General features: G+C 35.8%; 1 protein-coding gene across 2 annotated transcripts in view; it reads left to right on the forward strand.

Annotated features, from left to right (window-relative positions):
* The window catches only part of ZNF407 (zinc finger protein 407), a 353,237-nt gene that overhangs the window by 19,533 nt on the left and 307,389 nt on the right, over window positions 1-26,315 (forward strand). Inside the window, exons 2-4 of one of the 2 annotated variants that reach the window (XM_042798036.1) lie at window positions 2,440-2,518; window positions 9,827-14,653; window positions 20,502-20,616. In XM_042798036.1, the coding sequence (XP_042653970.1) occupies window positions 9,862-14,653; window positions 20,502-20,616 (4,907 nt within the window). In that variant the 5' untranslated portion in view covers window positions 2,440-2,518; window positions 9,827-9,861. The remainder of the gene's footprint in view (window positions 1-2,439; window positions 2,519-9,826; window positions 14,654-20,501; window positions 20,617-26,315) is intronic. The other variant, XM_042798037.1, reaches the window with a different exon arrangement.

Below are 26,315 nucleotides of genomic sequence, written 5' to 3' on the forward strand. Positions count from 1 at the left end.
AATAGTAGCTCTTAACTGGTACCACAGGCACCACAGAGGTCAGGACTAATTTTTGTATCATCTCATGTTGCCACGGCTTGGACTCACAATGCCACTGTCATACCTGTATGCCTCCCACTGCTGTCTTGTATAGTTACCCTGTGTTGGCATGGACAGTGATGGAAATCAGCATAAAATTCAATGGTAACCCCCTGAACTGTTCAGAGTGCAGAAGTAGGTAGCTTTGAAAGGTATTCGGTGTGTTTAGCTGAAGCATGGGTTTGTTCACCTGAAAGCAAACAACAGTTGTTGTGGAGGAAGCCAAGCTTTGCACAGCCATGCATGGTTTAAGTCTTACTACTGATCATTTAAGATTACTGTGGAGAAAAAAATCTCCCTATGTATTGCAGAGGCGATGGCAGCACTGTTGTGATTACTTGCACATATTAAAAGAAACCATTAAGGAGAAAAGGTGTGACTTGACATGCAGCTTTTCCCCTGCATGTTAAGGGTTTATTCCCTCTGTAGCTGAGATCTGTGTACAGCTATCACCTTTTTATACTGGTTTCTAATGATGGATATTAATTTATTTTTGTTAGAGATCCAGTGATACAGAGAAGTGAAGGCTGGTTCTTACACTTTGCTGAAGTGTGCTGGAGGACTAGCATGTTGTGACAGGGATTTGGGGCAGCATCTATTACACAGAGCCCTTCCAAGTGCACCCTGGTGCGAGGCAGCACCCCACTTCCACTGTGCTTCTCCCACATCACCCTCTGCCTTATTTAAGCGACTGAGCTGGAAAATCTAGACTGAAAGAAAGTTGGTTTCATATGTCTTGTAGGATTGAGCTGAAATACTCCCAGTGTGCTCACTTCGATTTCAATGTACAGAAAAGCATGTTTTGTCTTTATTAGTTACATTTTTTAGTATGTCTATGTGTCATATATTACTGTAATACAGTAATTTGATATATACAGACATGTAAACAGGTATATTCCAATGAGTATGTATTCTAATTGATAATAGTATCAGTGTCATTTCTGTAGATATGCTTACCAAAAGAACACATAACACATTTCTGTTTGATCTGCTTTTCTCAGATGAAATGCAATTACTTCCTTGTGTAAAGTGGCCACCAGGTGTCATCAGAATGCTTTTATTTTTATTAATTTCTCATTTTCTTTGGAAGCATATGTACACTTTGTATTCTTCTCTGGAAACTTTTTTTAACCTACCGCACAAATAATCCTAAATCTTTATGTTAGCTGTTCAGCCAAAAACTCAGACAACTCTTTTCAGCTGAACTACTTGAATAGGCAGCTGATGAGGAAAACAGGATGCACAACAACACTGAGAAGCATGTGCATATATACACAGATTACTACATGGATTCTTTGCCTCAATAATTTAAAAGATGGTGATAAGGTAAAGTAAGACAAACCATGTGGGCCTGATTTACCTTAGTAGAATGTCATTAAAGAGCTACAGGCAAGGCAATTAAAGTGATTAGTCAGAAAACACTAGTATTTAAAACATTAAATTTCCCTCTCTACTTGTGCCATCTTCTCTTCATAATGCCTTTTCTACGTTTTTGGTGTCCTGACTTGACAATGTGTTTGTTGTTTTTTGTTGTGTTTTTTGTTTCCCCCCTCCTTTAGTTTAATATTTATTAATTTATTTTAGCTGTGAATTTTTGGCATATTTGCATTAATTGTGGATAAAATATATTCAAACTATTATTAGCCTACCTCTAATTTAAAATGGTATTGGTTAGGTTCTTATATTCAGTGAGCTATGCTATGGCTCAGTGAATAGCTGGATAATAAACACCTGAAAAATGCTCAATATCTTCTTCTTAGTTTTGTTTTTTGTTATATAAAAAAATGAAGAAAATGTTTCAATGCCAAAAAATTGCCTTTATTGTTTTTTCTTCTTTTTCTTCCCCGCAAGAAAAAACTTTAATTTCTTTCTAGTTTGTACTTCCCCTCTGCATCTTGGTTCAAGTTACTCAAAAAACCCAGTTCTTAGTTCTCAGCTGGCAGAGAGCTGGCCATTTGTGTTGGCCTTTTCACCTGTGCTGGTGCTGCTACCTTCTGGATCCTGCTCAAGCTGTGATAGACAAATGCATCCTAGGTTGTGGTGATGGAGGCTTCTTGTTGCTTTTCATATGATACAGTAGTTTAAAACAAGGGGCTAACAAAAGCATCTTTTTAGTTTAATTTTGAGCAAAGGTTGATGCAAATTTAATAAATCTTGATAAGTATTAAACACCAGAATAGCCATATAGGAAATTCATACTCCTTATATTTTAAAGGAGAATAGAGTCAGGGTGTCTAGGACCAAGTTTCTAGGGTAAAATTTTTCAAGAGCCAGTTTGCAAGTAACAGCAATTTCACCTTAATTTTATCTTTTGCTGCTAAAGTGCAGGAAAAAGTTAAGACTTCCAACTTTTTCTTTCAGGTGTCAGTGACAGTGCCAGTGTACTTCCTCTGATGAATTCCAGTGTGGTCCACTGTACATGAGAGTACCACAGCCTATGGTAGGAAAGAGATTCAAATTGCATTACTTTTTGCTTCTCTCTAGTTTTAATTGGTAAAGTTGGTGAGAATTGCATCTCACATGAAACCGTGTCATTGTGAGAATTCCCACAAACTACAGGGCTCATTACTGTATGTAAAAAATTAACATTTTTTTTCATGGACCTGATAAACTCTCTAAAGTGTTTTGAGAATACTTAAACAGTGCATTTCATCCATAAATATCACAGTGCTATACGAATATGATCTTTCTTGGATCCTCAAGAGTTTCTGTTGAGTATTTTTATTGCTATTGTTATATGTATGCCTTGTTCTGGAAATATTCAAAATTCTTTGAATTTACAATTCAAAATATACAGGCATTTTACAATTTTCAAAAATTTAAAATCGGGGGGGGTTATTCAATAATTTTTAGGAGATAGTGCATTTCCATTTATTCTGTCTTGGACATACATGCCTATTGATTCTGACAGCACTTGAAATGAGCGTGTATCTGTGTCTTTCTTTTCTGACTTCCTCTTCAAAGCCGATCTAGTTGGTGATCACTTGATCACTGCTGCATTTAGCAGCATTTGGCTCTTTCTGAAGTGAGTGGATGATAAGCTAGGAATCCTTTTTTTTTTTTTTTTTGAATTAACTAATATATTATTTATGTCAGGAATTCATAAGAACTTCCTTTATGTTGGCAATTTCTGTCCACCCAGAAAGATTTTCAGTGGTTTGGAAGCAGAAGCAGGAAGCATGTGGGTAGTATTGCAGGGTGCATATCCCTGTGATGCCATTACAGTCCTTTCTGATGCCTGTGAGAAAATTAAGTTGGTGGGTGCAGATAACTTGCTGTTTTCAGTGATACACAAGTGATAATTATCAGTGGGCTTTTTATTTTATTAAACTATTATAGATACATCAGTGTGGAAGTTTCGAAGTCTTTAGTCTTTGAAAGCCTATAGCTTGTTTGGAAGTCTCCTGTGGAAGTTCTGGTACCCTAGGAAAATGAGTGGCTTTACAGGAAGAACAAGCTCACAATGCAAAGCTCAAAGTTCCAGCATTCTTGAGCTGCAAGGGAAAATACATGTTTGTAATGGATGGCATTGAATGCTCACCAAAATAAAGGTGATCTTTATTGCATTTGAGCCAACATATTGTCTTCTGTATTCCATTATTGAGGAGACTATTCTCTTGGATTAGTCTCTCTGAAGGAAGTGAGGTAAGTTTAAGGCCAGAAGACAGACCTATGATTTGATTTAGGAAGGATGTTATGCCCTTGAAAATGAGATGTTTATTTGACACAAAGGTCGTATGTTGAGATGAGTTGTTCACATTCAGTTTTGTGCAGGCTATTTAAGAATCTCATTAAAATGATTTTGCTTCACTGTATCCATGATTTCATTGAAAGAATTGTCTGAAAAAGGGGAAATTTTACTGGAAAAAAAAAAAGAAGCTGTTTTCCATATGTCCTGTTCTTTGCAAGCACTGTAGATTGGGTATTGAATACTTAGGGACAGTAATACTCTGACTGAGAAGTGCTTTGGGAATTCTAATGCCAGGATTAGCATAAAAAATAAAAAACAAAGTGGAATTTAGTACTTGTAAATATACTTTCTTTGGGTTCTTGTGTACACATCCCTACCTCTTCCCTTGAAGAGCTGGCGTATGACCAAAAAAAGAAATAAATAAAATTGTATTGAACATGAAGTTAAGGAACTTTGCAGTTCATTACAGGTTTATGGATCATCACTAAATTGCTTGTCCTTTTGATCTTAATTTAACATTACTACTTTCTAAATTTCATCTGAGGATTAGGGCAATGCAAGTTTTACACTGAAAATCTCAACTGCTCTGTCTCCACCTTTTGGCATATAGGAATTACAGACTATTTTTTGAACCAGAGGAGAAAAGTTAGGGGAAACACTCAAGTAAAATGTTCTCTATTTCCATTAAGGAAAACATCTTCTGTCAGCAAATGACCGATAGTTTTATATAGAACTATATCAGATACTATATCAATATACAAAAAAGCTTCATAGGAAGGATACAGAAACGTGTGGTGTTGTCTGGTAAAAAAAGGTGGTGGCAGCCTCAGGAGTAGTATTTTTTTCATTTTTTGTGTTCATTTTCTTACTCATACATAGTGAGACGGTGCTGAATTGTGACTGTGGGATGTCTTTTAAATTAGATTAAATATTAAAACAAAAACTCCGTGATTCTAACCATTTGGAAATCCCAATGCAAGAAAGTGGAGAATCTTAGCTATATTGTTTTCTGTGACACAGCCAAAATATCGTGTATTATGCACTTGTAATTTAAAAATGTGTGTGTCTCCTCATATATTCTGTAAAGATTTGGATATTTGGCCTATGCAGATGTAACATGTAACAGAAACATTTTGCTTTTGAGGATCTTAAAAACATGTTTCACTTATTTTGGATACATGGAAAATTACTGAAGAAAAACACTATGTTAAAGACTTAGCTCCTACTTCTAGTAGAATTACTGAGCTTAGCTTTTTCTGCACAAAAATGTTGAGGCCACAACAGGTTTCTTTCCAAAACTCAGGAACAGCAGTGTGCTGCAAAGAACCTTAAAATGTGTTAGGTAATGTATGACTGTCTCCAAGCAGAAGAATTTGTTAACCTGAAGCTAATGTGGCAAATTAATTTTTGGTCATATCCTTTAAGAATCTGTTCAACTATACTTGATTTATATGAACATTAACGAAAGATTTATGTTACAAAAAGTCAACCCACTTTTGAGTTAGAACAGATTCATTTTGACCATCAAATATGATGTTAAGAGAGCGCTGTTTGACAGAACCAGGTTTTAAAATATGGAAATACCGAAGATTTGACTGCTGTCTGCTTAGCTTGGGCTTGATCCTATGCTCTGGTGTTCTGCTGTGTTGTACCTGGCAATACCATCAGTGCAGTCTTGGAGTCTATATAAATCCTTTCTAAATCCTTTTAATACATTAAGTGGATACATATTGTTGTGCTTTAGATATTTGTTACTTGTAAAAACATGACTGGAATCTTTCAAAGATGAAGGTAGAAGGAAAAGCATGAGAGCTTGCATCTTGCATTGGTTTTAGTCTTAGTCTGTGAATAAGGTAGTTCAAGAACCATTCTTCCCCACTTCTACTGCCGTATGAGTTTGCCAACATTACACTTATATCAAAAGGCTTACTCAGTCATGGTAGGAGTTAAATTTAAGCATGTGCTTAAGCTGCTGTGGCTGCAGAGGGTTGCTTGTTACATCTAGACTGAGTTTTAGGTTACTAGTTGATTTAATCAAAATCCAGATGCTGATTCTTCGCTGCTGATAATGATCCCTGAGCCAAACTAAGGTTTGATCCAAGATTAATTTTGCAAAAAGAAACCCATTTAACCTTATGTATCGTGTGGTCACTGGGACTATACAGACTTGAAGTGCTGTTGATGCCTTCTCTGATTAATTGGTTCCTGTAGTAATACCAACTGTAGGCTAGCCCTTAATTAGTGTAGTAGTTTGATGAGAGCAGAGGTGAATTGGCCTATGCAGGTTGAGGATTAGGACCCCACCCAGATTTGTGACCAGTTTGTTGCTTTGCCATTGTCCTCCTGTCCTGTGGCAAATCGGAGAAGGGGCTTTCAGGATAGAAGTTTACAGCAGAGGAAGCACTACAGGCTCCATTTGTCTAGAGGAGGCTTATGGTACAATGAATGCATCTTTCAAGTAGTGATAGTCATTTGTGCAATAAATCCATGCAGGAAGCTGAGAAGAGGTCTGCCCACAGCTCTCTGGATGTGAGGCACCACTCTCCCATCAAGGAGGCTGAGGCATACGCTACAGTTAGAGACACAGCTGTGTTATCTGAGCAAAGATCATAGTGGGGAGGAATAGACATGGTTCAGTGTTGCAGTCTAGAACTTGTCTGAGATGTGGAGAACTAACCACAGGTCATCAAATTGCTGACTATGGTCCCAGCAAAAAGTAGTGACAGTAGCCATTAAGTGTCTACTTCAGAAGATGTGCTCTTGTCCTAAAGGCAACTTTAAGAGAGAACTAAAAGAAATTGAAGGCAATTTAATTCCATAGATTAATTAATATAAGGGCAATTTTAGAGAAATAACAGCAATTGCCTCATAGTTGTTTTCTTTCATAGAGAATTCTTTTTCGATTATGGTTTTATGCAGGTGCATACTCTCATATAGTGATATTTTGACATAGTTTATATGGAGGGGGCACTCTGGGAAGTGTGTGCAGGGGGAGGTTATTTTCATGAAAACTCAGATGTGCGGTAGAGATGAAACTGGTAAAGGCATGTCATTAATTGTTGCTACACCTAACTTATGCTGTGCAGCCAAGGAGCTATTGCCTTGATAATACCTGTTATTAGTTGTGGGGCTAGATGTGAGGCTGTTGAATTCATTAGGAATACTGACTGTAAATGAAGCAGAGCGCATCACCAGTCTCCATGCTTGAATTTTATCGTGACATGAAGGCAGAGGCAAGTGTCTCCATTTAGTGTTGGTTTGGAGAACTGGAGGAAACAGGCAAGAAGGCTGAGGCATAAGGCTCCTCTGCATATTTGTATTACACGTATGACTATTTTAATTTGATACTGAAATTATTGGCAACACCTATGAGATTTGTGTTTTCAATTTTTCACTTGCCTAGCAACTAGCTTGTAGCTGTGACTACAAACAGTTTACAAAGATAAAATAAGGGAGTTGTTTTTTTTTTTTTTTTTTTTTTTTTTTTCCCTAAACACTTGAAAAAATCCTTAATTGGTGCAATACAGTTGAGTTGAAGATGAGGTTGGTAAGCCAGAACTGGGATTGTGACCCAGCGTTTTGGTAGAGCACAGAGCAGGATGAACTCCTATTGGTGAGTTAGTGAACAAATGCTGAGGAGTAAAGCTAAGCCTGTAGATACTGTCTGCAAATAATCAGCCACCTTTTTTGAGCTGTGCAGGTGGCTAGTGGAGATGAGCTGAATCTGCGCTGGTGTGGCAGAAAAGGCATGTTCTGGGACTGCTCATACCTGCCTCTGACATCTGGGAAGCATCCACCTCCGATGATTACTGTGTCTCTGGCTGAAAGTGGCTTGCAATTTCTGTCAGAGTTTGATCTAGATGTGACAGCACTGTAAGGTTTAAATCAAATTATAGGATGGCTTTAAGTGGGCATGAAGTGTGTCAGAAGAAAGTATGGTGTGGAGCCACCAGTCCCCTACTTTTTAATATGTCTTGAATGTATGAATTTTTGTTGATGGAGAAACCCCTAATTATCCCGATACACCTTTGATAGTGGAAATTTTCAAGGCAGGTATTAGTTCACTGCTGGACAGGTTCTCTGATAAATCAGATGGTCTGAGAGTAAAGTATCCTATAAAGAAGATGGAGAATTTGAGATTGCAAATTGTCTTGTACAGCAAAGAAAAAACTGCTGTTCTTCCCCAGGCTGTGCAAGGGAAGAGTGGTGAGGTCTTTGTGGTGGCCTGGGAATGTGCTGTGGCAGTGTAGTGCAAACAGTTAAGGATGGACTTGTGATACTGAAGTCACTGAAGTAATTTCTTGATACTTACCATGTTATAAAATGAAAGCTGTACTGCAGTTAAACAACATATTTTTCATATCTTTCCTTCTGATCTTTTTTTTCTGTATCCCAAACAGTGCTCATAAAACTTTTTGAGGGTAAGCTTGCATTTCGAAGTCTTCATCCTTCTCTGCTATTAATTGCTGTAGTGTTTTTGAACATACTGACAATATGCTGACCTACACCAGCTGAGAACATAGACCTGATTGTTTTATTTCTGACTAACTGTAATAGTTTCTATCATGGTTGAGTGAACAAAGAAAAATAATAGTGTATAAGAATCAGAAAACCACAGTTAGAGAAGCAATATCTGGATTCTTTGAAAAGCTATTGTGATCTAGAGGTGATTATTTCCTTGTTATTTAGGTTTAGCTACCTTCGTGTAAGTTTGGTCAGTACTTTAGCTCAATGAGAGACCTACAGTTGAAAAACTGCTCAACATGTGCAACTACTGTGCACTCAATTCCTTATAGGCCTTCCATGAATTATTATTAAGCAGAAAATAATTTTTTTTTAATTCCATAGGTAATAAGTCCAGCTGATTTGAGTGTATTTTCCCAGTTTAATACTTTCTTACTCTGTCCTCATAAATAAGCTTAATTTAAATTTTTTTTAGCATGTACTTGAATAGTTTTTTGTACCCTGCATTGTCTGTATCAACATTGCAATTACTGAATCTTGTCAGGAAGTACTTACAGTTGTGGTCATGGCCTCATTCAGTGAGGAACTGAACAAAAAACTGGATACTTGGATCTGCAGCAAATTGATGTTTAAATCATAGTGTAAAGCACATAGATAAACATTTAGTATTTAATCATCTGTTAAAATGAAATGCATTTTCAATTCTCATTCGCTTCATACCAAAATGAAAAGGTAATAAATGTCAAGATTTGATTTTCCACCCCTATCCCTCTTATGAACTGTTTTGGTACCATCAGTTTTCTAGTGGCAACATCTTTTGGGGAGCAGGAAGATCTCACTGGGCAGTTGAGCAAACGTTTTTGGTAACTGGATGTGAATGGTTAGATTTTGTGCTGGGGTCCAGAGATGCTGCCATTCTCTGTGCTAGTATTTCATTACTTTTTTTTTTTTTTTTTTTTTCTTTTTCTGCTCCTCTCCTCTTCTTCCCTCTCTTCCCCCCTCTTTGGGAAATGAAGTTTTAGAGGATATTTTAGGAATGATGGGGAACTATACTTGCGGCTTATTCTTTTTGAGCATGGCTTTTTTTGTGTTTTCCCTCTTACTCTTCGTACTTACAATATTTAACGTTTATGTTGTCTTTGTTTTGCTTGTTGTTGCAGTCATGGTCATTTCATCCTTGGAGCTTTTAAATTTGGGAACCTGTATTTCTAGTTCAGGAAAAGTTGAACATCCCATGGCTGGTTCCCTGAAAGCTGTTAGTGTTTTATGTCCTAAATATGCTTCCAGAAACCAAGCTTAGGCTTGTCTGCCTAAGTTTAAGCATGTAGTAAATTACTTGATTACACAAAAACTACTGAAGCTAGTGCTCACTCACACAGTGCTCATCACAGTGAGAGCTCTGTAACCACGTGCCTAGAAGTTGGTTTGATTTTTAGATGTCATAAGTTTAGACACCATGCTTAAAATGTAGCCTGGTATCTTTCACTGTGTCTGTTGCCATGATTTTAATTTGCTATATTGCTTTTCTTTCACTTGAGTCTTTTAACTTTTGGTTGTGCATAAAAGACTAATAATAACTCTTTTGTTTTATAGGTACTAAGCCAAATGATCTACAGTTGATAATATCCATGTTAAGAATGGATGGTGAGGAAAATAAGAAGAGAGATTATGTTGCTGAGAGTTTACAAACTGAGTTGACAGAAGAATCCCAGAGAAATACAACAGGAAAAAATTCTGGATGTGACTCTTCATCTCAGCAGAAAACAAGGCTTATGTCAGATGAAGTGCTCAGGGACCTGGAAAAGCAAAGCAAAGAGAATCGCACAAACAAAAGGGCAGTGCTAGAATCACCAAACCTGGATGTTGTTGAAGAAGACAAACCTGAAAATGTCTCCAGAAAAAGAAAGCAGAGTTCTTCAGAAGACATGAAAGACAGTGAAAGGAAATTGAACAAAGTCGTAGCTGGAGAAGCAGATAGTATGGTAGCTGGAGCTGTAAAGAAGGAAGGAGTCACCAGTTGTCTTAGTGATGACATATTTAATTCGAATTTTCTGTGTCTGCATTGTGATTTCAAATGTGCTGATGGTGCCATATTGAAAATTCACAAGGAAAATAAACATTCACAAGAGGTGCCAGCTGCTGTTCCTGACAAGTTATCTTCTTCAGAAGAAATTAACGTTGGCTATACAGTTGGAAACATATACAAAGATTTTAAAAGAAAAATGAGTGATCAGTGTTTACCTTCCTGCTCTGATACAGAAAAACATAGAGGAGAAAGCCCCTGTAAACAATCCAAAGAGCAAACATGCCCTCACTGTAGTTGCACGGCTGAATGTAGTTCAACATTACATAAGCACGTTAAGCAAGATCATGAGGAATCCAAGATGTTTTGTTGTGATCTTTGTGGTTTTCAAAGTGCTGAGGAAAATCTCCTGAATTCTCATTTCCTTGGGAAGACACACCTTCGACGCCAAAATCTTGCAGCACGGGGAGGATTTGTACAGATATTGACAAAAAAATCCTTTAAAAAACAACGATCTACTGCAACCAAAGAGAGGAATGTCAGAGCAAAACCTGGGACCACTAAATTAAGGGCAAGAACTGCTGATGCAAAAGAATTAAGTGCTTGCAGTGCACTGAAAGGCTCGAAAGTAAGCTTGTCTAAACAAAATGATGCCCCAAAACTTGTTGAAGTGATACCATCTTCAGATGTTCCCACTGAAAAAACAGATACTGTGACAGAAGAAACATTGCTTTCCTCCGGTGTAGAAGGAAATTATGAAGTCCGAACTGAAAGACTAGAAATACCAGGACCCTTGGAAAGTATCTTGCAGAAAACAGAAGTCCCTCCAACTACCAAAAAGCTAGTTAGCAGTTTAAACATGACAAGGAGATTTGATAGACTGGAACATAAAAGAAACATTGTCTTGTTAAGGTCTTCCTTTGGACAGAGTAGATCTTTTAGATTAAAAAGGCAGGTTAAAAGAAGGTACAATTTGTTGGGTAATAGTAAGAGAGGCAAGTCTGAAGCTCAGAGAGTACACTTGAAGCATTTCTTCAGTACACAGCTTACACCTGGTGATTCAAGCCTGATGTCACATACAGAATTAGAAACAGCTGCTAAAAGTAATTGTAATAGTACTTCGGAAATTCAAGATCTTACTGAAGATAAGCCAAATACCCTTTCTTCCAGCACTTCAGATACTAAAGATTCCAACATTAAACTTCCTGATGATCATGCTGTACTTCATAGTTGCACTGATTGTGGTCATGTTTTTCAGAACAGAAAAAGCTTGGAAATTCATGTTGCAAAGATTCATACAAAAAGGATCCAGTTTCATTGTCAGATGTGTAGTTATTCCTCTAGAGTCAAGGAAGACATGAAGCAACACTGCCAGGACAGTAAACACCTCATGGGTGATTGTAGCTTTAATTGTCAACTCTGTTCATTTACCAGCTTGAATGCAATCAGTCTTCAAAGCCATATGAGTGAAGTGCATAATATGTCCTACAGTTGCCCAACTTGCATTCTTTTTTTTCACATGGAAGAAGAGCTGATAAATCATCAAAGAAATGAGAAACATGATGGTTCATTATTTCAGCAAGCTACTCCATTGAGTAGCAGTGATCGGACCTTCCAAGTGTTAACTTATGCTGACTCAGTATCAAACAGTAGCCAAAATCTTTCAAAGGAAATGGAAATATCAATGAAAACAAAAACTCCAGAGTCTTCCTTCATAAATCATAGAAATGAACAAAAGCATTCTGTTCTGAATAAAACTCAATTTCAATGTAAAAAGTGTTTTTATAAGACAAGATCTTCCACAGTTCTTACCAGGCACATAAAACTCCGACATGCACAGGAGTATCACTTCCTTTGTAAAGCATGTAATCTCTACTCACTGAGTAAGGAGGGAATGGAGAAGCATATCAAAAGAAGCAAGCACCTTGAAAATGCCAGGAAAAACAACATTGGACTACGTTTTGAAGAATGTATTGAAAAGGTTTGTGTTGGCGTTGGTGGTATTAAAACAGTGGTGGATCCTTCCATTTCTGAGAGTGGAAATACAGAGTTAGATAAAGAAATTATACATGTTTCATCCTCTTACGTGGAAAACATATCAAGAAATAAAGAAATCATTCCACTTGATCAAAGGATTGGTGAAAATGAATTGGTTTTAGCTAACGCACCCAAAAGAGGGAAACCCAAAGGCACTATTTCCAGGACATGTACCCATTGTGGTCTTTTGGCCTCCAGTGTTACAAATTTGACTGTTCACATCAGACGAAAGCACAGTCATCAGTACAGCTATTTGTGTAAGGTTTGCAATTATTACACTGTAACCAAAGGAGATATGGAACGCCATTGCACAACCAAAAAACACAAAAGTCGCGTTGAAATAGAAGGACGTGGAAAACAGAACTCGGAGATCATCGTTAGCCCTGAAGGAGGTAATTTTGAATCCACGAGCAAGAAGGTTAACAGCCCCATGACTGCCTTGTATGAACATGTTGAGGATGGTAGCCAGTCATCAGATTTGGAAAATTCTGTCTTGGACAATCAGGAAGTTGAGCAAGGAGATGCTGAGCTAAAAGTTGTAAATGCCAGTAGGCTGCCAGATTTGGAGCATACTAACAACCCATTAAATATAAACCATCATGTATTTCTGGAACCAGTGAGGGCTAATCAAGATGGTGACCCATGCTTCCAGAGAAGAGCAATGGGTGCAAATGACAACAAGTGCGTACACTGCAGCTTCACTGCTCATTCTTCTTCTTCTTTAGAGCTGCATGTGAAGAGAAAACATACAAAACAATTTGAATACTACTGCATGGCTTGTGACTACTATGCTGTCACTCGCAGAGAGATGATTAGGCATGCAGCAACAGAGAAACATAAAATTAGAAGAGAATCTTATGTTTATTCTTCTGAGGAGGAAGCAAACACAGCAAATATCACTAAAGAAGACACTGTTTTGTCTCAAGAGGAGCACTGTCAGAGTGCAAGAGAATTGAAAGCTATTTTAGGTGAAACAAAATGTGCCAATGACGCAGCAGAAGGTGATTGTATGAATAAAAGCTTAACTGAGTCTACTGTCTTAGATGAAAATTCATCTCCAGGAATGCCTAAAGGCGGCAGTTCCCAAAATACAGTAGAAGGTGAACTGGAAGAGGAGTCTAAAAATGGAGGGCAAAACCTTTTTTGTGAAGGATTCCAGCAAACTTCTCAGAAAGATAAAGTTGTTAAACTTGACAAAGAAGTATCAGTTAAAGAAACAAGTACTTGTGAGTTGCAGAAAGGTAGGCACGGTCAGGAGCTGCTCAACTCAGATGATGAGTGCACTGTGGAAAGTCAAAATAGATCAAGCAGCACAAACTTGAATTCAGGAAAAGTTGAGGAAAGATTGGAAGCAAATAGAGAAAACCCTGACGTAGAGTGTAGAAACACAGACATTCTCCAAAAAATATCACTGAAAAAAAATAACCCACTTATGCTAACTCTTCCAGAAGCAAGTAGTGTAGTAGAGCAATCAAATTTTGCTGGAAACATTGGAGAAATGGTACAAAATATGCATACTTTAGAGGGTGACAGAAGTTTCAAAGAGGATCCTACTGGGGAGGAGGAAGAAGCCCTTATGGAAGCACAACATGAAGCAGAAGTAACTATAAATAACAATGTTTGGGAGGCAGATGGCTCAACAGCTGAGGGCATGCAAGAAAGTAGTAATGAGGCTTTAGGAACAGTCATCAGTGCTGATGATAAAGGAAAGGCAATGCAAAATTTTGGCAAGTTTGATTCTTCTATAGTGAGGTTAAAAAGCCATCAAGGTGGGGAGGCCACTGATCATTCTGCTGAAGGACTGATGTCAGGTGGAGTGAAAGCTAGTGAGGTCACAGTGAAAGCAGACCCTTCACTGAGTGGTGGGAAAAAGAAGAAGTCAGAAGGAATTTCCCTTGGGGAATCAACACGTATTCGCTGTGATGACTGTGGTTTTCTAGCAGATGGTTTGAGCGGACTAAATGTTCACATAGCCATGAAACATCCTTCAAAAGAAAAACATTTTCATTGTTTACTCTGTGGAAAATCATTTTACACAGAGAGCAACCTTCACCAGCACTTGGCCAGTGCTGGGCACATGCGAAATGAGCAGGCCAGCGTGGAGGAGCTGCCCGAAGGAGGAGCTACCTTTAAGTGTGTGAAGTGCACGGAGCCCTTCGATTCAGAGCAGAGCTTGTTTCTCCACATCAAAGAACAACACGAAGAGCTGCTGCGGGAAGTGAATAAGTACATTGTGGAAGACACTGAGCAAATAAACAGGGAGAGGGAAGAGAACCAAGGCAATGTCTGCAAGTATTGTGGGAAGATGTGTAGAAGTAGCAATTCCATGGCCTTCCTAGCTCACATCCGTACCCATACAGGTATGGAAACACTCTCTTTGCAAGTGGTCTCTTTCAGAGTGAATTATATCATTGGTCTTTTTCTGCTTGTTAGTCTCTTTAACATTTCTTATGAACTGGCATTCATATTGCCCGATGAGCCCCTGATGAAATTCAGAATTACCTAAAAGGGTATGAAAATACAGTGATCAAAGGACAGAAGATATAGGAACATTTTAAGCGTAGACACCCATCTGCTTTTTGTTTCATACAGAGAGATTTCCTTCCCTTTAATCTAAATTGTACCAATTAATTGGTTCTTAAATTTATATAATGAAGCAGTGGTGGTTTGAGAGAACAATTAGCTGTTCTTTCTAACTTCTTCCTTACAGTTATTTAATATCCAAATTGTTTATTTAATTTGAATTCAGTTATACTTTCAACATTACATAATGCTTCAGGATAGACATTTGGTATTACATCATTCCTAAATAAATACCAATAAGAAGTAGCAAGAGGTTTTTGTAGAAATAAGTTATGGGAATTGGAATCAGTCAGCCTTTTTGGAAGGTAGCGTGCAATGCTGATGTGATGCACAGGGATGTAGCATCTGATTTAGTTTCTGTGCTGATCACACTTTCAATTCATTTTTATGTTTAATTTTAAGTGGAAAATTTAAAAACATTTTTGTAGAAAAATGCATAAGCTGCAGTTCTAAATTTATGTAAAAATTCACTGCGATGTTTCTATAAACCTGCCATACATTCTTTATTTTAAATAGACAGCTTTTCTAAATCACTGAGCTCTGCTTAGACAAGTGGTGTCTCCATGGTTGAATTTATGAGTGGATTTGAATAATAAATTCACATTTCAATGAACATATTTTCATTAAAACTGTAAGGTTTATTTTACTGTACTTTTAAATAATGGCTTATTATGGAAGCTATAGTTTAAATTCATGCAGTATTTGAAACTTAGTGCATGGTTACAAGGAAGAGAACAAAAAGGTAAGAAAAAAGAAACATAAAAGAATGGTAATTCTTGGCATAATCCTAAAATAGTTTTGTAATGTTTTTTTATGAAAAGGCAAGGGCTTGACTGGACAACAAAGTTTAAAATTAATCTTGGGGAACACGGACATTGTATTTCAAACCTTTCAAAGTATTTTACTATAACTGCAGTATTCTTGTATACCAATAACTCACATACTTAATACTTTCAGCATTACTTCTGTCCTGTCAATAATGTAGTTATCTGTATCGCTTCCGCTAATATCCGACTTTGAATGCAGTGTTAAGTCTTCAGGGGGCCGCTTGTGTTCACATGGTCAGAACAGCTGTATAAGCCCTCAATATGCCCTCTTACGGCAGATAAAACTGAATAAAACTAAGGGGGAGGATGCTAATGGAGCTCTCTTTAGAATTCTTTATGCAACTGTCTGGTCAAGACATGTTGCTTATAATTGATGTGTCCATTACTTGAATTCTCTTGTAATTATAGTCAATAAGTCTTGTAAATGTGTTAAAGCTCACTAAAAGCATACAAATTCAAGAACAGAGTAAGGCTAATAATTTAAAATAATCAATGTAGGCATTTCAGCACTTAATTTCCCTTGTGTGTTGATAGCTGATCATTCTTAATCCATTAAGATTTATTTAGTCGTTTACAATGCAAAATAGGTTTGCACTGGTCACTTGTGCCATTTGAAAATGTCCACCAGGTTAAGTGCAGAATGTAGTCCATTAGTCTTCCTTGACTATATGTATTAATTGCATTTAAAATCAAGTTAATGTGGATGTGAAAGTGAGGTAACTATCAATATATGACAAAGCAACCCTACTTACATAAGTTACATCATTGCTTGTAACATTTAGTAAAAGTTAGTGTACTTTTTAACATCTTGTGTGTAGGTCTTATCATAAAGTATATTTTTATTGTGCTTTTGGCTGGCCCTAAATATGCAAATCAGTAAAAGAATACATTTCATTTTGCAAGTCATTTTTCGGTGGTGTGTGTGGAGGAGGTATAGAAGGGTTACAGAATAGAGTTTTACCTTCCCTCTTTCTCATGGCACCTTTAAATTAAATGCTTTTCTTATGCTTTGCTTCTTCACATAAATAGTAATGCAGAGACTTTTATTAATAGTTAATGGGAAGAAGGCTTTCTCTTTCAATCTGTATTTTCATAGTTGTGATTTCCTTTGTGTCTTACAGAACCTTTTCTTCCAATCTGTATCACAATGGATGCATTTGAGTAAGAAACAAATAGCTTTGGGTTATTGGGAGTGGTGGCAGAGGGAACTGACCTAGTCCACCAACTGTATATATATATAACATTGGTGAGGCGAAGTACAATATTTCTGTCTTCTCATCTGTTCCAGGGTAACACCTGATACATAACAGAAGCAGAGCTGCACATTTTCCTATTTATTGTTCTGATTACGAGCTTTTAAAAAAATCTTTCTTCAGCATCCAGATGTGCATCTGTATGGTTATATATGTATGCATGTGTAACCATATCCAACTCCTTGCCTTTCTGTTTAGTAATTGGTGATGCTTGGGGGGGTGAAGGGAAGGGAAAGTTGTAGAAGAATACAACTAATGATTTCCATTAATAGAAAAATAATGTTTCAAAATACCGTTAAATAATGTAGGAGATTTTCACATTGCAAATGAAAGGGAAGCTTTGCTGGAGAGGAGATAACAAGTAAGTCCATCACATGTTGACAAGTGAAAATGAGGAAGCGTAAAGAAAAATAAAAGGAGTAGTGGAGGTGGAAGACTTTTTAGTTTGCAATTGATGGAGGTCCCATAAACTTAATTAACAATCAACATCTGAGGAAAAATCACCTGCAACCGCATCATCTTTGTTTAGTTTTTTATCAGATTTCTCAGTTAATGGAAGATTTGCTCAATGTAAGTGTGGTATCTTATTCCCCATGTCCTAAACATAGGAGGAAACGGTATGATGAAATTTTATGCAGCTCTGCTCACTTTGCACTGGACCTGAGCTGGGGACACAGCTATGCCTGCAGGTGCAGGTGATGTTGCCTTTGGCTGGCTTAAAGCTGAGGCAGAGAATTTTTCTTATACTTTTGGGTCTCTATTGTCTTAATGTAAAATAAGGATTATGAACTCCAGTCTTTTTTGTGAAACAGTAGCATGGTTTATGTCTGTCTGACCTGAGCTCTTAAATTTAGTTTATTTTCAATTTTGTGTTTCCCCACCCCACCCACTCCTGACCCCTCCAATTCTCTTGTTAAGAGCTGTAGTGTTTACTGCTGCCATCAGAAAATGTACACTTTGTTTCCATGCCTAACCTGTGAGTAAAGTAATTTTGTTGCTTTTTTTGTTTGTTTGTTTTGTTATTGCTGTTGTTGTTAAGTCGTTTGGTTGGAAAGATGCTATATTGAAAGTATTTTTCTCATTTTTCTATGAAGTAGTAGCCAAGTGTGAATTCAGTAGTATCACATTTAACACAGCGTATGAGAAACATTAAAGTTTGTGAAAAGTATGGCTAAGAAATGGTTAATTGCTTCAACATTGTTTCAGATAGCATTATGACAAATACAGATTTTTTTGCCCCATTGGTTTAACTCTTAGTCTAATGTCCTCATCTTAAGTTAAAATGTTGGGTTGTTCTATCCAAGAAGATACTGGAACAAATTTGGCACCAGCAACTTAAAAGGGAGATGTGCTGCTTTTGTTTCAGGTGATAAGCACTGACTGGAGCCTGACAGCACTTGATTTTTCATGGAGTTTAAATGGAGATGTTAACAGATATTCAGCTCTGGATCTGAGAAATAAATAAAAAAACCCTCAAGGCCTCAGTGATATTTGGATGAGAGCAGTCAACAGAATAATACATTTCTGTATTGCAGTACATGTAGCTATGATTGGTCTGAACTCGAGTTCTTCACAAAGGAGTCATGTAAATGGAAAACAGCAAAGGTCTTGTATGGAAGCCCTGTGGGACACCTGCAGTAACAGAATGAGGCACGAATTTACAATTTAATCAGTAGGAGAGAAACTAAAGGAACATAGGATTGAATCCACATGGTGTTTGAATTCTATGATAAAAAAAGAGCAGTATAAGCACCAATAGATTTAAAAAAATCCTCTCCAACTGTGGCCTTGATGTTCTTAATTGTGCAATTAGTCTTTAAGATCATAAGTTAAAACATCAACTTTTAATACTCTTTATTGCAAAGAGAGGCTTTTTTTTTTTTTATTTGCATGGATCTCTTTATAGAATGCAGTGTTGATATGAAATGTCACCAAATTAATGATTAATTTAGTTTTATCAGGATCATTTAAATAAACTGGGGTTTTTCAGTGTGATTGATAGAATGTGATTGCAGTTAGCTGCAGTCTCAGCCTGCTTTTGATATTTAAACATATAAAGCTGACTAGATATAACCATTCAGGTGCTAAATATATTTTACATCTACTTCCAACAGTAGAAATGGAAGTATTAAGAGATCTGGCTTCATTGTCATTGAACTGTGAAATATTCAACCTTGTCTGCCCGTGCTTAGTACTGTTGACTTTTTTATTTCGGTTAGAAGATTAAAATTAAATGCTTCATTTTTCGTCAGCTTTTGAGAATTAAATTGAAATTTAAGACTCTAAAAATTTTTACTAAGATCCTCAATTTCACCAACAGATTCCTGGAGGATATTCTGTTTTCAAGGGCAAAGCAAAAGGGTTCATTGATCAAGTATGATATAGTGCAACATTTTTCTTATCAGAGCTCTTTATGTATATTTATTAAAGATCACATATTTCATATTATACTTAACTGTATTGGAATAAGTACTTCACGAAACATATACTAAACATAATATGGAGACTCTGTGACCATACTGTACTTACTTTTAACTGCATTTGTATGATTCTGATTTATTGATTTAAGGATTTAGTGGTCAGAAAATTGGAAACTGCTATAGGGTGCTTTAGAATGGTGTTGCTGCGTAATAACATGGGGACTGGCATGTGCCCGATTTAACTATTTCAGTAAAAAAAATACTTTTTCCATCCTTGAGAGAGGATCAGTTAATTAAGATAAATAATTTGACTTTTTGCTGAACTGTTGTGATACAAGAAATAGGCTGGTACTTCTTCCTTGGAGAAATAATTTCAGAGTTCTTTGGTCTGCAGTAGACATTTAATATTAAAGTTTGTTCTTGAAATAAATAATAGCCAAAATGTCAATACTTCTGGTTTGCAGAATAATCATAAATTCTTGACCATAAAACAGTCATAAAGGCATAATATTTTATCCACTGTATATTCATACATTGCATGTCATTACAGTAGCTAGGTGATGAATCATTTTCTGTGTGTGACAGAACAAATCTGAAATACCAATGCTAATGTGAAATCTATTCAAAGTCAGAAGACTTGTAAAATTACTTTACTTTAAATATGTTTTCTTAAAAAACAAGTACATTTTGCAGTTTACACCAACATCAAGCCACTTTAAGACCATTACCTGAGTTTCATCATTTGGAAATGGGGAAAGGTATAGAACAACTTTTGCCGTCTTGTTGAAAGGTTTTCAACTTATTATGTTGTCTTCTCATTTTAGTATTTTGTGAATATTCTTAATAATAAAAAAGAGTAAATTAATACTAAAAGTTTAGAGAGAAGTTTCCGTGATCTTGAGCTTAAGGAAACTTTAATGAGTAATATATAGTATATACCATTCATGTCCTGGGAGTTATAAATTTATGTACAAGATACCTTTTTTGTTAGGCAAAAATCTCAAGCAGGTTAAATGTGGGGTAGGCTTTTTTAAAGGTTATTTTTCCCCAGGATTTTTTATTTCTTTAACCGTGGGTGATATATTATTCTAATTCAACTCATATCTTATGCTAAATTTTACTTAGGATCAAAGCCATTCAAGTGCAAGATATGCCACTTTGCAACAGCTCAGCTCGGAGATGCCAGAAACCATGTCAAGAGGCACCTTGGGATGAGGGAATACAAGTGTCATGTCTGTGGGTGAGTAAATTGAAACAGTCTCCACCATGGTTAACCAGGAGAAGAGTGCAGGATATGCATTGTTTCAGAATTGAAAACTGTGATGTGAGCAAGAGTGGCTAAAATTATGCATGCATATCCTCCTTTCCATTGTTATGGTAAATTCCTTAAATACAGTTATGACATTCTTTTCCCACTTCTAATCCTGCACTGAAGATGAGCAATTTTATGGGCTACAAGGTCAATTTGAACCTGTAATCTGTAAATTGACTAAATTATAGGATGTTCATTCACATTGCCAGGGAGAACTGTAAATTCCATTTAAAGACATAAAAAATATATAATACAGACTTTACTGTGTGGGGTTTTTTCCTTTGCTATACTGTTATAATTTTAGTACCATTAACAGATTTCTGGACTCCATTAGGGTTTTCATTCTTTACGAAAACAAAACAGAAGACTGATTTTTTCAAACAAACGGACCTAAAATATTGCGGGCATAAGACTTTAAAAATAAATTAAAATCTTTTATGTATGCTTGTGTTCTTGTTTGTTACCCCAAAAATCTTGTTTTTCTTTTTTATTTAATCGTTATTTCCTTAGAAGGATCGTTCATAATGTTTAATTGTCCTTCAAATGTGTTGCATTTAATAGGAGGCATTGAGACTCCTTAATGCAAAACTAATTAATTTAGCAGAAAAGTTTAAAAGGTTTTAAAATGCCATGGCATATATGGTACATCATAGGACATTCAAAGTTGGATTTTAATACCCTAGTTCTGATTAAAAATATATTTTAATGTTATTATGCTGGAGAAATTAACTAATATATGCATCATATAAAAACATTTTACTCAAACCTATGTAACCTGCTATAGCAGTCTTATGGCTAATGTGTAGAACAGCACAGGTTCAATTAGATGATGCAGTGCACACATGAATGGTGTGGTGTGATGTTGGGGGATAATATTCAGCAGGAGGTTTTTTTTTTTGGCTTAGTGTACCGATCTACTTCAGGACAAAGTGAGTTACACGTTTTAAAGGATAAGTGAATCTTCAGCTGAAGATGCAGCTGAGTGATTTTCACTGATTCATCTCAGTTTTTCAAATAATTTTACATGCAGCATTATGAGATACTTTGGATGTTTTTACTCACTTAAGAAAATTAATTGCTGACTTCTTGACAAGAAATAAAAATGTATGAGCCTAATTCCTAAGTCCACTGAATATCACTAGTAGAATAACTTGTGTTGCTCTCTGCAGCATGTTTATGCATGGCAGGCTATTTGATATTGTTTGAAAAATCTTATTTACTATCTCTGCTATATGAATTGCCAAGAATTTGTCCTGGAAGGGTTAACAACTACAGATGGGCAAAACTGTTTAGCTAAGGCTAAGGTCTGTTCTTCAGAAATTGTCAACAAACTTGACAGTGGTTCTTTAGCCAGTTCCCTTTTAACTTAAACTGAAAAATCATCATATTCTTCAACTATGTTATCGTGACAGAAAAAGTAAAAAAAAAAAATCTCAAAACCACTAATACCGTATCTTTTATAAAAAGAGAATTAAAGTGATTAGGATTTGGCACAGTACCTAATTTTTAAAAAACCTCATTCCTTCACTTTAGGATTGACATGTTCTTAGAATCTGTCTCAGAAATTACACAACTCTTGGTTGCAATTCATGATGGTTATGCAAGAGAGAGAGCAAAACATGTTTGCATGATTTAAACTGGACTTGAATGCTAGTCACTTTGCTAAGATGATTGCTTACTGTATGTTGCTGACATGTCATACCTGGTAGCCAAGCAGGTACTCATTTTCCATTTTTGTGTAGTATTGTATTGCTAATTTTCATCAACAGCATGAAGCTGTGCTGTTTAGATATGGTAAAACAATCAGCTGAAGAGACATATACCACAATACCCTGTGCTCGCAAAAATCTGATTTATATACCTGTTTAAATAATCATCACATTTCACTTAATGTGCACCAAAAATGTATTTTAAGAACTATATATTAACACTGATTTAATTGGAAAAGGCATTTTTATACTGTAGCTAACAGTCCTGAAGAATTGAGCAGGATTTGAAGAAGAAGAAATGACCAGAGCAGTTTGAACCGTTGTCCAAATAATAAATTTGCCATCCTTGAATGTGGAAGAAGAGAAATAAGTGTGGTAGCCTGTGCTGTATTTCTGCTATTTTAATTGAAAGGACTGGGTAGTGTGTAGGTTAAAAAAATAAAGTAGCAACATTAAAAAAAAAAAAAAAATTGCTAGGATTGGCTAACGGATTAGTGGCACTATAGAGCATTGGTACATTAACACCACTGACAATGTCAATTCATTATCATTGATGGCTAAATAATCTTAGAAATGCTCAGTGGACCTATTAGTTCCTGAACATAAGCAGCTCATGCTGCATTTCTTCATTAGCTTTAATTGCTATAAATTTTACCTTTTTAAAAATCATGCTTTAAAAGGTGAAGTGATCTTTCAGGAACATTAACTCTGTAATTTTGTCACAAACAGAAGGTCTTGCACTATGTTTTCTTTTCTACAGTAGTTAATATTCTATCCTCTGACTTTTAGATTCATAGTAATAAGCCCTCTGCTAGTTGCAAGGATAAATTGTGTTTCAAAAGCTTTTGAATCTGCTTGGGCACTTTTAAAAGGTGAAATGTCAGTGCAGCACTGGTGTAGTGTGGTCTCAAAATACCACTTTTTTTTTTTTTTAAAAAAAAGAAAGAAATTCTCTGAAAATTTTTGTCTTTTTTTAGAAAAAAAACCAAAAAGCTGTATTTGTGGTGTTGCTTTAGGAAAGGTTTGCTATGTCTCAATTTTCCAAATGATCCTCATATTTACATGATACAAAGTACACAATATATAATTCACTTAGTTGTTGAAAAAGGCAGTAATTTTGCTGTGTTGTTTTATTTTTTTTTAATTGAAGTTCAGGGTTTGTTTTTCTTCAGCTGCACAGCAGAAACTACATGACACAGAAATTGGACACCACTAATGTTTTAACATTTGGAATAAACCGTCTGCTACTCATTTCCTTATCGCAGATGTGTGTTAATTGTTTTCTTTTCCATACCCATGGCTGTAAAATATATCCCATTATTTCAGAGGTAGTATCTATTTTCTGCGGGTAGCAAACTGCTGCATATTTGAATTTAATTTTTGAAAGTCTGGCTCTGAAATTGGCTGATATTCTGGGTTAGATGAGCAAATCTTGGTTGCCCAGCATTTAAAATTTTTATTTCATTTGCCTGATGAAATGCAATGAAAAGGCTTATCATGCACTTTTCAGATTTTATGCCTCAGGTAGAACATGAAAAATGCATTGTTCTGCACTTGAGATTTTGAACAGAATTTATAGGCAATGTTTGATCTAAAAATGCATGTACTATTCCTTTGCCTTTTTCTTGCCTTTGCTTTCAGAAACAGATTTTTTTGGGGATGTAGTTACATGTTTCAAGTAAGAGTGGCTGCTTTTTTTTTTTGTTTGTTTTGTTTCTTTTATGACTTCTTAAAAATCTGCTCAGAAACATGGGTAAAAGGTAGGTTTGAATTTTTAGGAAAATTTTCACTATTTAAAACCTGCACATAAACAATTTTTACTACCTTCCTAAAAATTAAAAGGACATCTGTAGCAATGTCTTTATTATGTTTGTTCCGTATATAGTATTCCATATATAGCAGTCAAGTGTTATAAGGAACAAAGGTAAGTATTTGTATACATAAAGGAATTTGGAGGGGGAGCAGGAAAGGTTCGGATTTTTCTGTATTTTGCTGAAAGTTCTTTCTTGGTTTTCTTTGGTTTTTTTTTTTTTGTTTTTTTTTTTTTTTTCTGTTGGTTTTTTTTTGCTTTGTTTTGGTCTTTTGGTGGATGAAGGTATTAATCTTTTCTACTTTCTGTTCCTCAGTTCTCAATTTGCTTTGAAACTCCTTTTCCAAATTAATTCTGGAGATGTTATAAGATGTTCTGCTAAATAAGTGTTTTGCTAAATTTAGTTAATTTTTTTAAGCCTCATATAAACAAGCTATGAGGAGAGTTATAGTGTCCCAAGCATGGAAATAACTTCACTTTTGCTGCTGTTGTTAATGCGTAGAATAGTTCAGAGATCTTAATCTGTATAAAGTTCAGTATTTTAATGACACTGGTTGCTTTGAGAATGTCTAAAGAAAAATACTCGCCTGTATTGAGTGTAGTGGCTAATAGGTCTTTGTACTTTATAGATAAGAATGTGCTTTGAGCATCAGCATCAAAAAAAAATTGCTGTACTCCTGTGTGTTTTGTTCTAAAAAATCTTTTAGTTTTTCAGATTTTTTTTTTAACTGATTGCTGCTAATGTCAGGCTACTTTTAGTGAAAGCCTGCTCTTAAGATTGCTTTTAGCAAGCAAAAAAGACTTATTCATAAATTTATTGGTAGTAGCAGGAAAAACATTATATTTTCAAGGATGCCTTAATGTACTGTAATGTAAATTAATTATTTATACTTGCGCAGTTTGGGAAATCTTAAATAGAAAGTTGCTACTCTAATAAAACTATTTTTGTGTGGTATTACCTAGTTTTTGTGCATTAGAAGGGATCTCTGTGTAGATGATTATAATGTCACTTTCTGACCTTTGCAGCTTGAATAATTGTAAATCATTGCTTCATAACGTGTCAGAGAATGTCTGTACTAGGCAATTAAATGGCAGAATATAATAGACCAAATTATTGCCTGTCATGTTTTCAACAACACAGTTAGTATTTGAGTTACACTTAATCATTACGTGCATTAGCAACTTCATTGGAATCCAGCTTCAGGCTGAGCATGAAATACATTACATTATTTAAACCTCTAATGGTAGAAGTCATTTATTTGTGTTGAAGTGTACAACATGCAGAGTTTCATAAAGCAAGGAACACTTGAGAGCTTAATTTATCCAAATCAAAGTCTAAATGCAGATAAACACAAGTGGCAAAAATTAGTAATTTTTATAGGCTGGAAATATTTAAAAATACATGGTTGTGGGTAATTGTAGGCAGCAGGAATAAATTAAAATCACTATTTTTAGTCAGCTCCGAGAACTAAAACTGTTGTATACCTAAATCATCAAATGCATCATGAAATTGCATTTTTGAATGAACAATTAATTACACACATCATACCTACAGATGTGTCCAAACAAAAAATATGTGTTTGGTTCATTTGTTTAGATCAGAGATAAATGTGTGTGAAATGACTGTTCCACATTCAGTTATTCTGAGTTTCTCTATCTGCATTTTGCGGTTTGGTCCTATCATATATTTGTGTCTATGTTAACTTTAGTAAAGAAAAATGAGGTGAACCTATGTAACAGCTTTTAAAACTTGCACACACTTTTAAACAAAGTAATAAGAAAATACTAGAAAAATACATGGAGTAAGGTATTGTGTTAGATTGTCTTGCCAATTTTTGTTCAGTTACCTATCATTTTATTAGATTTGTGAACCTGACCTTCAGTACATAGTCTCTATTTTTACTAATTAAGAAAACTACTTGAAATGGAAGCAATTTACTTTTATTCAGAAAAGCCCCCAGCATCTTTAAACAACTGGTACAGATCCTACGGTGTGTTGTGCTAGAGTCTCTTGGCCTGGAAGTCTGACATGGAGTTGGCTGGAGTTAAAGTGGGTGAGTGGGAGACTCAGGTACCGGCAGTGGCAAGACTCTTCTGTTTGAGACTGG

The sequence above is a fragment of the Tyto alba genome, unplaced genomic scaffold (assembly GCF_018691265.1).
Source record: "Tyto alba isolate M040663 unplaced genomic scaffold, T.alba_DEE_v4.0 Super-Scaffold_27, whole genome shotgun sequence".
NCBI classification, from domain to species: Eukaryota; Metazoa; Chordata; class Aves; order Strigiformes; family Tytonidae; genus Tyto; species Tyto alba.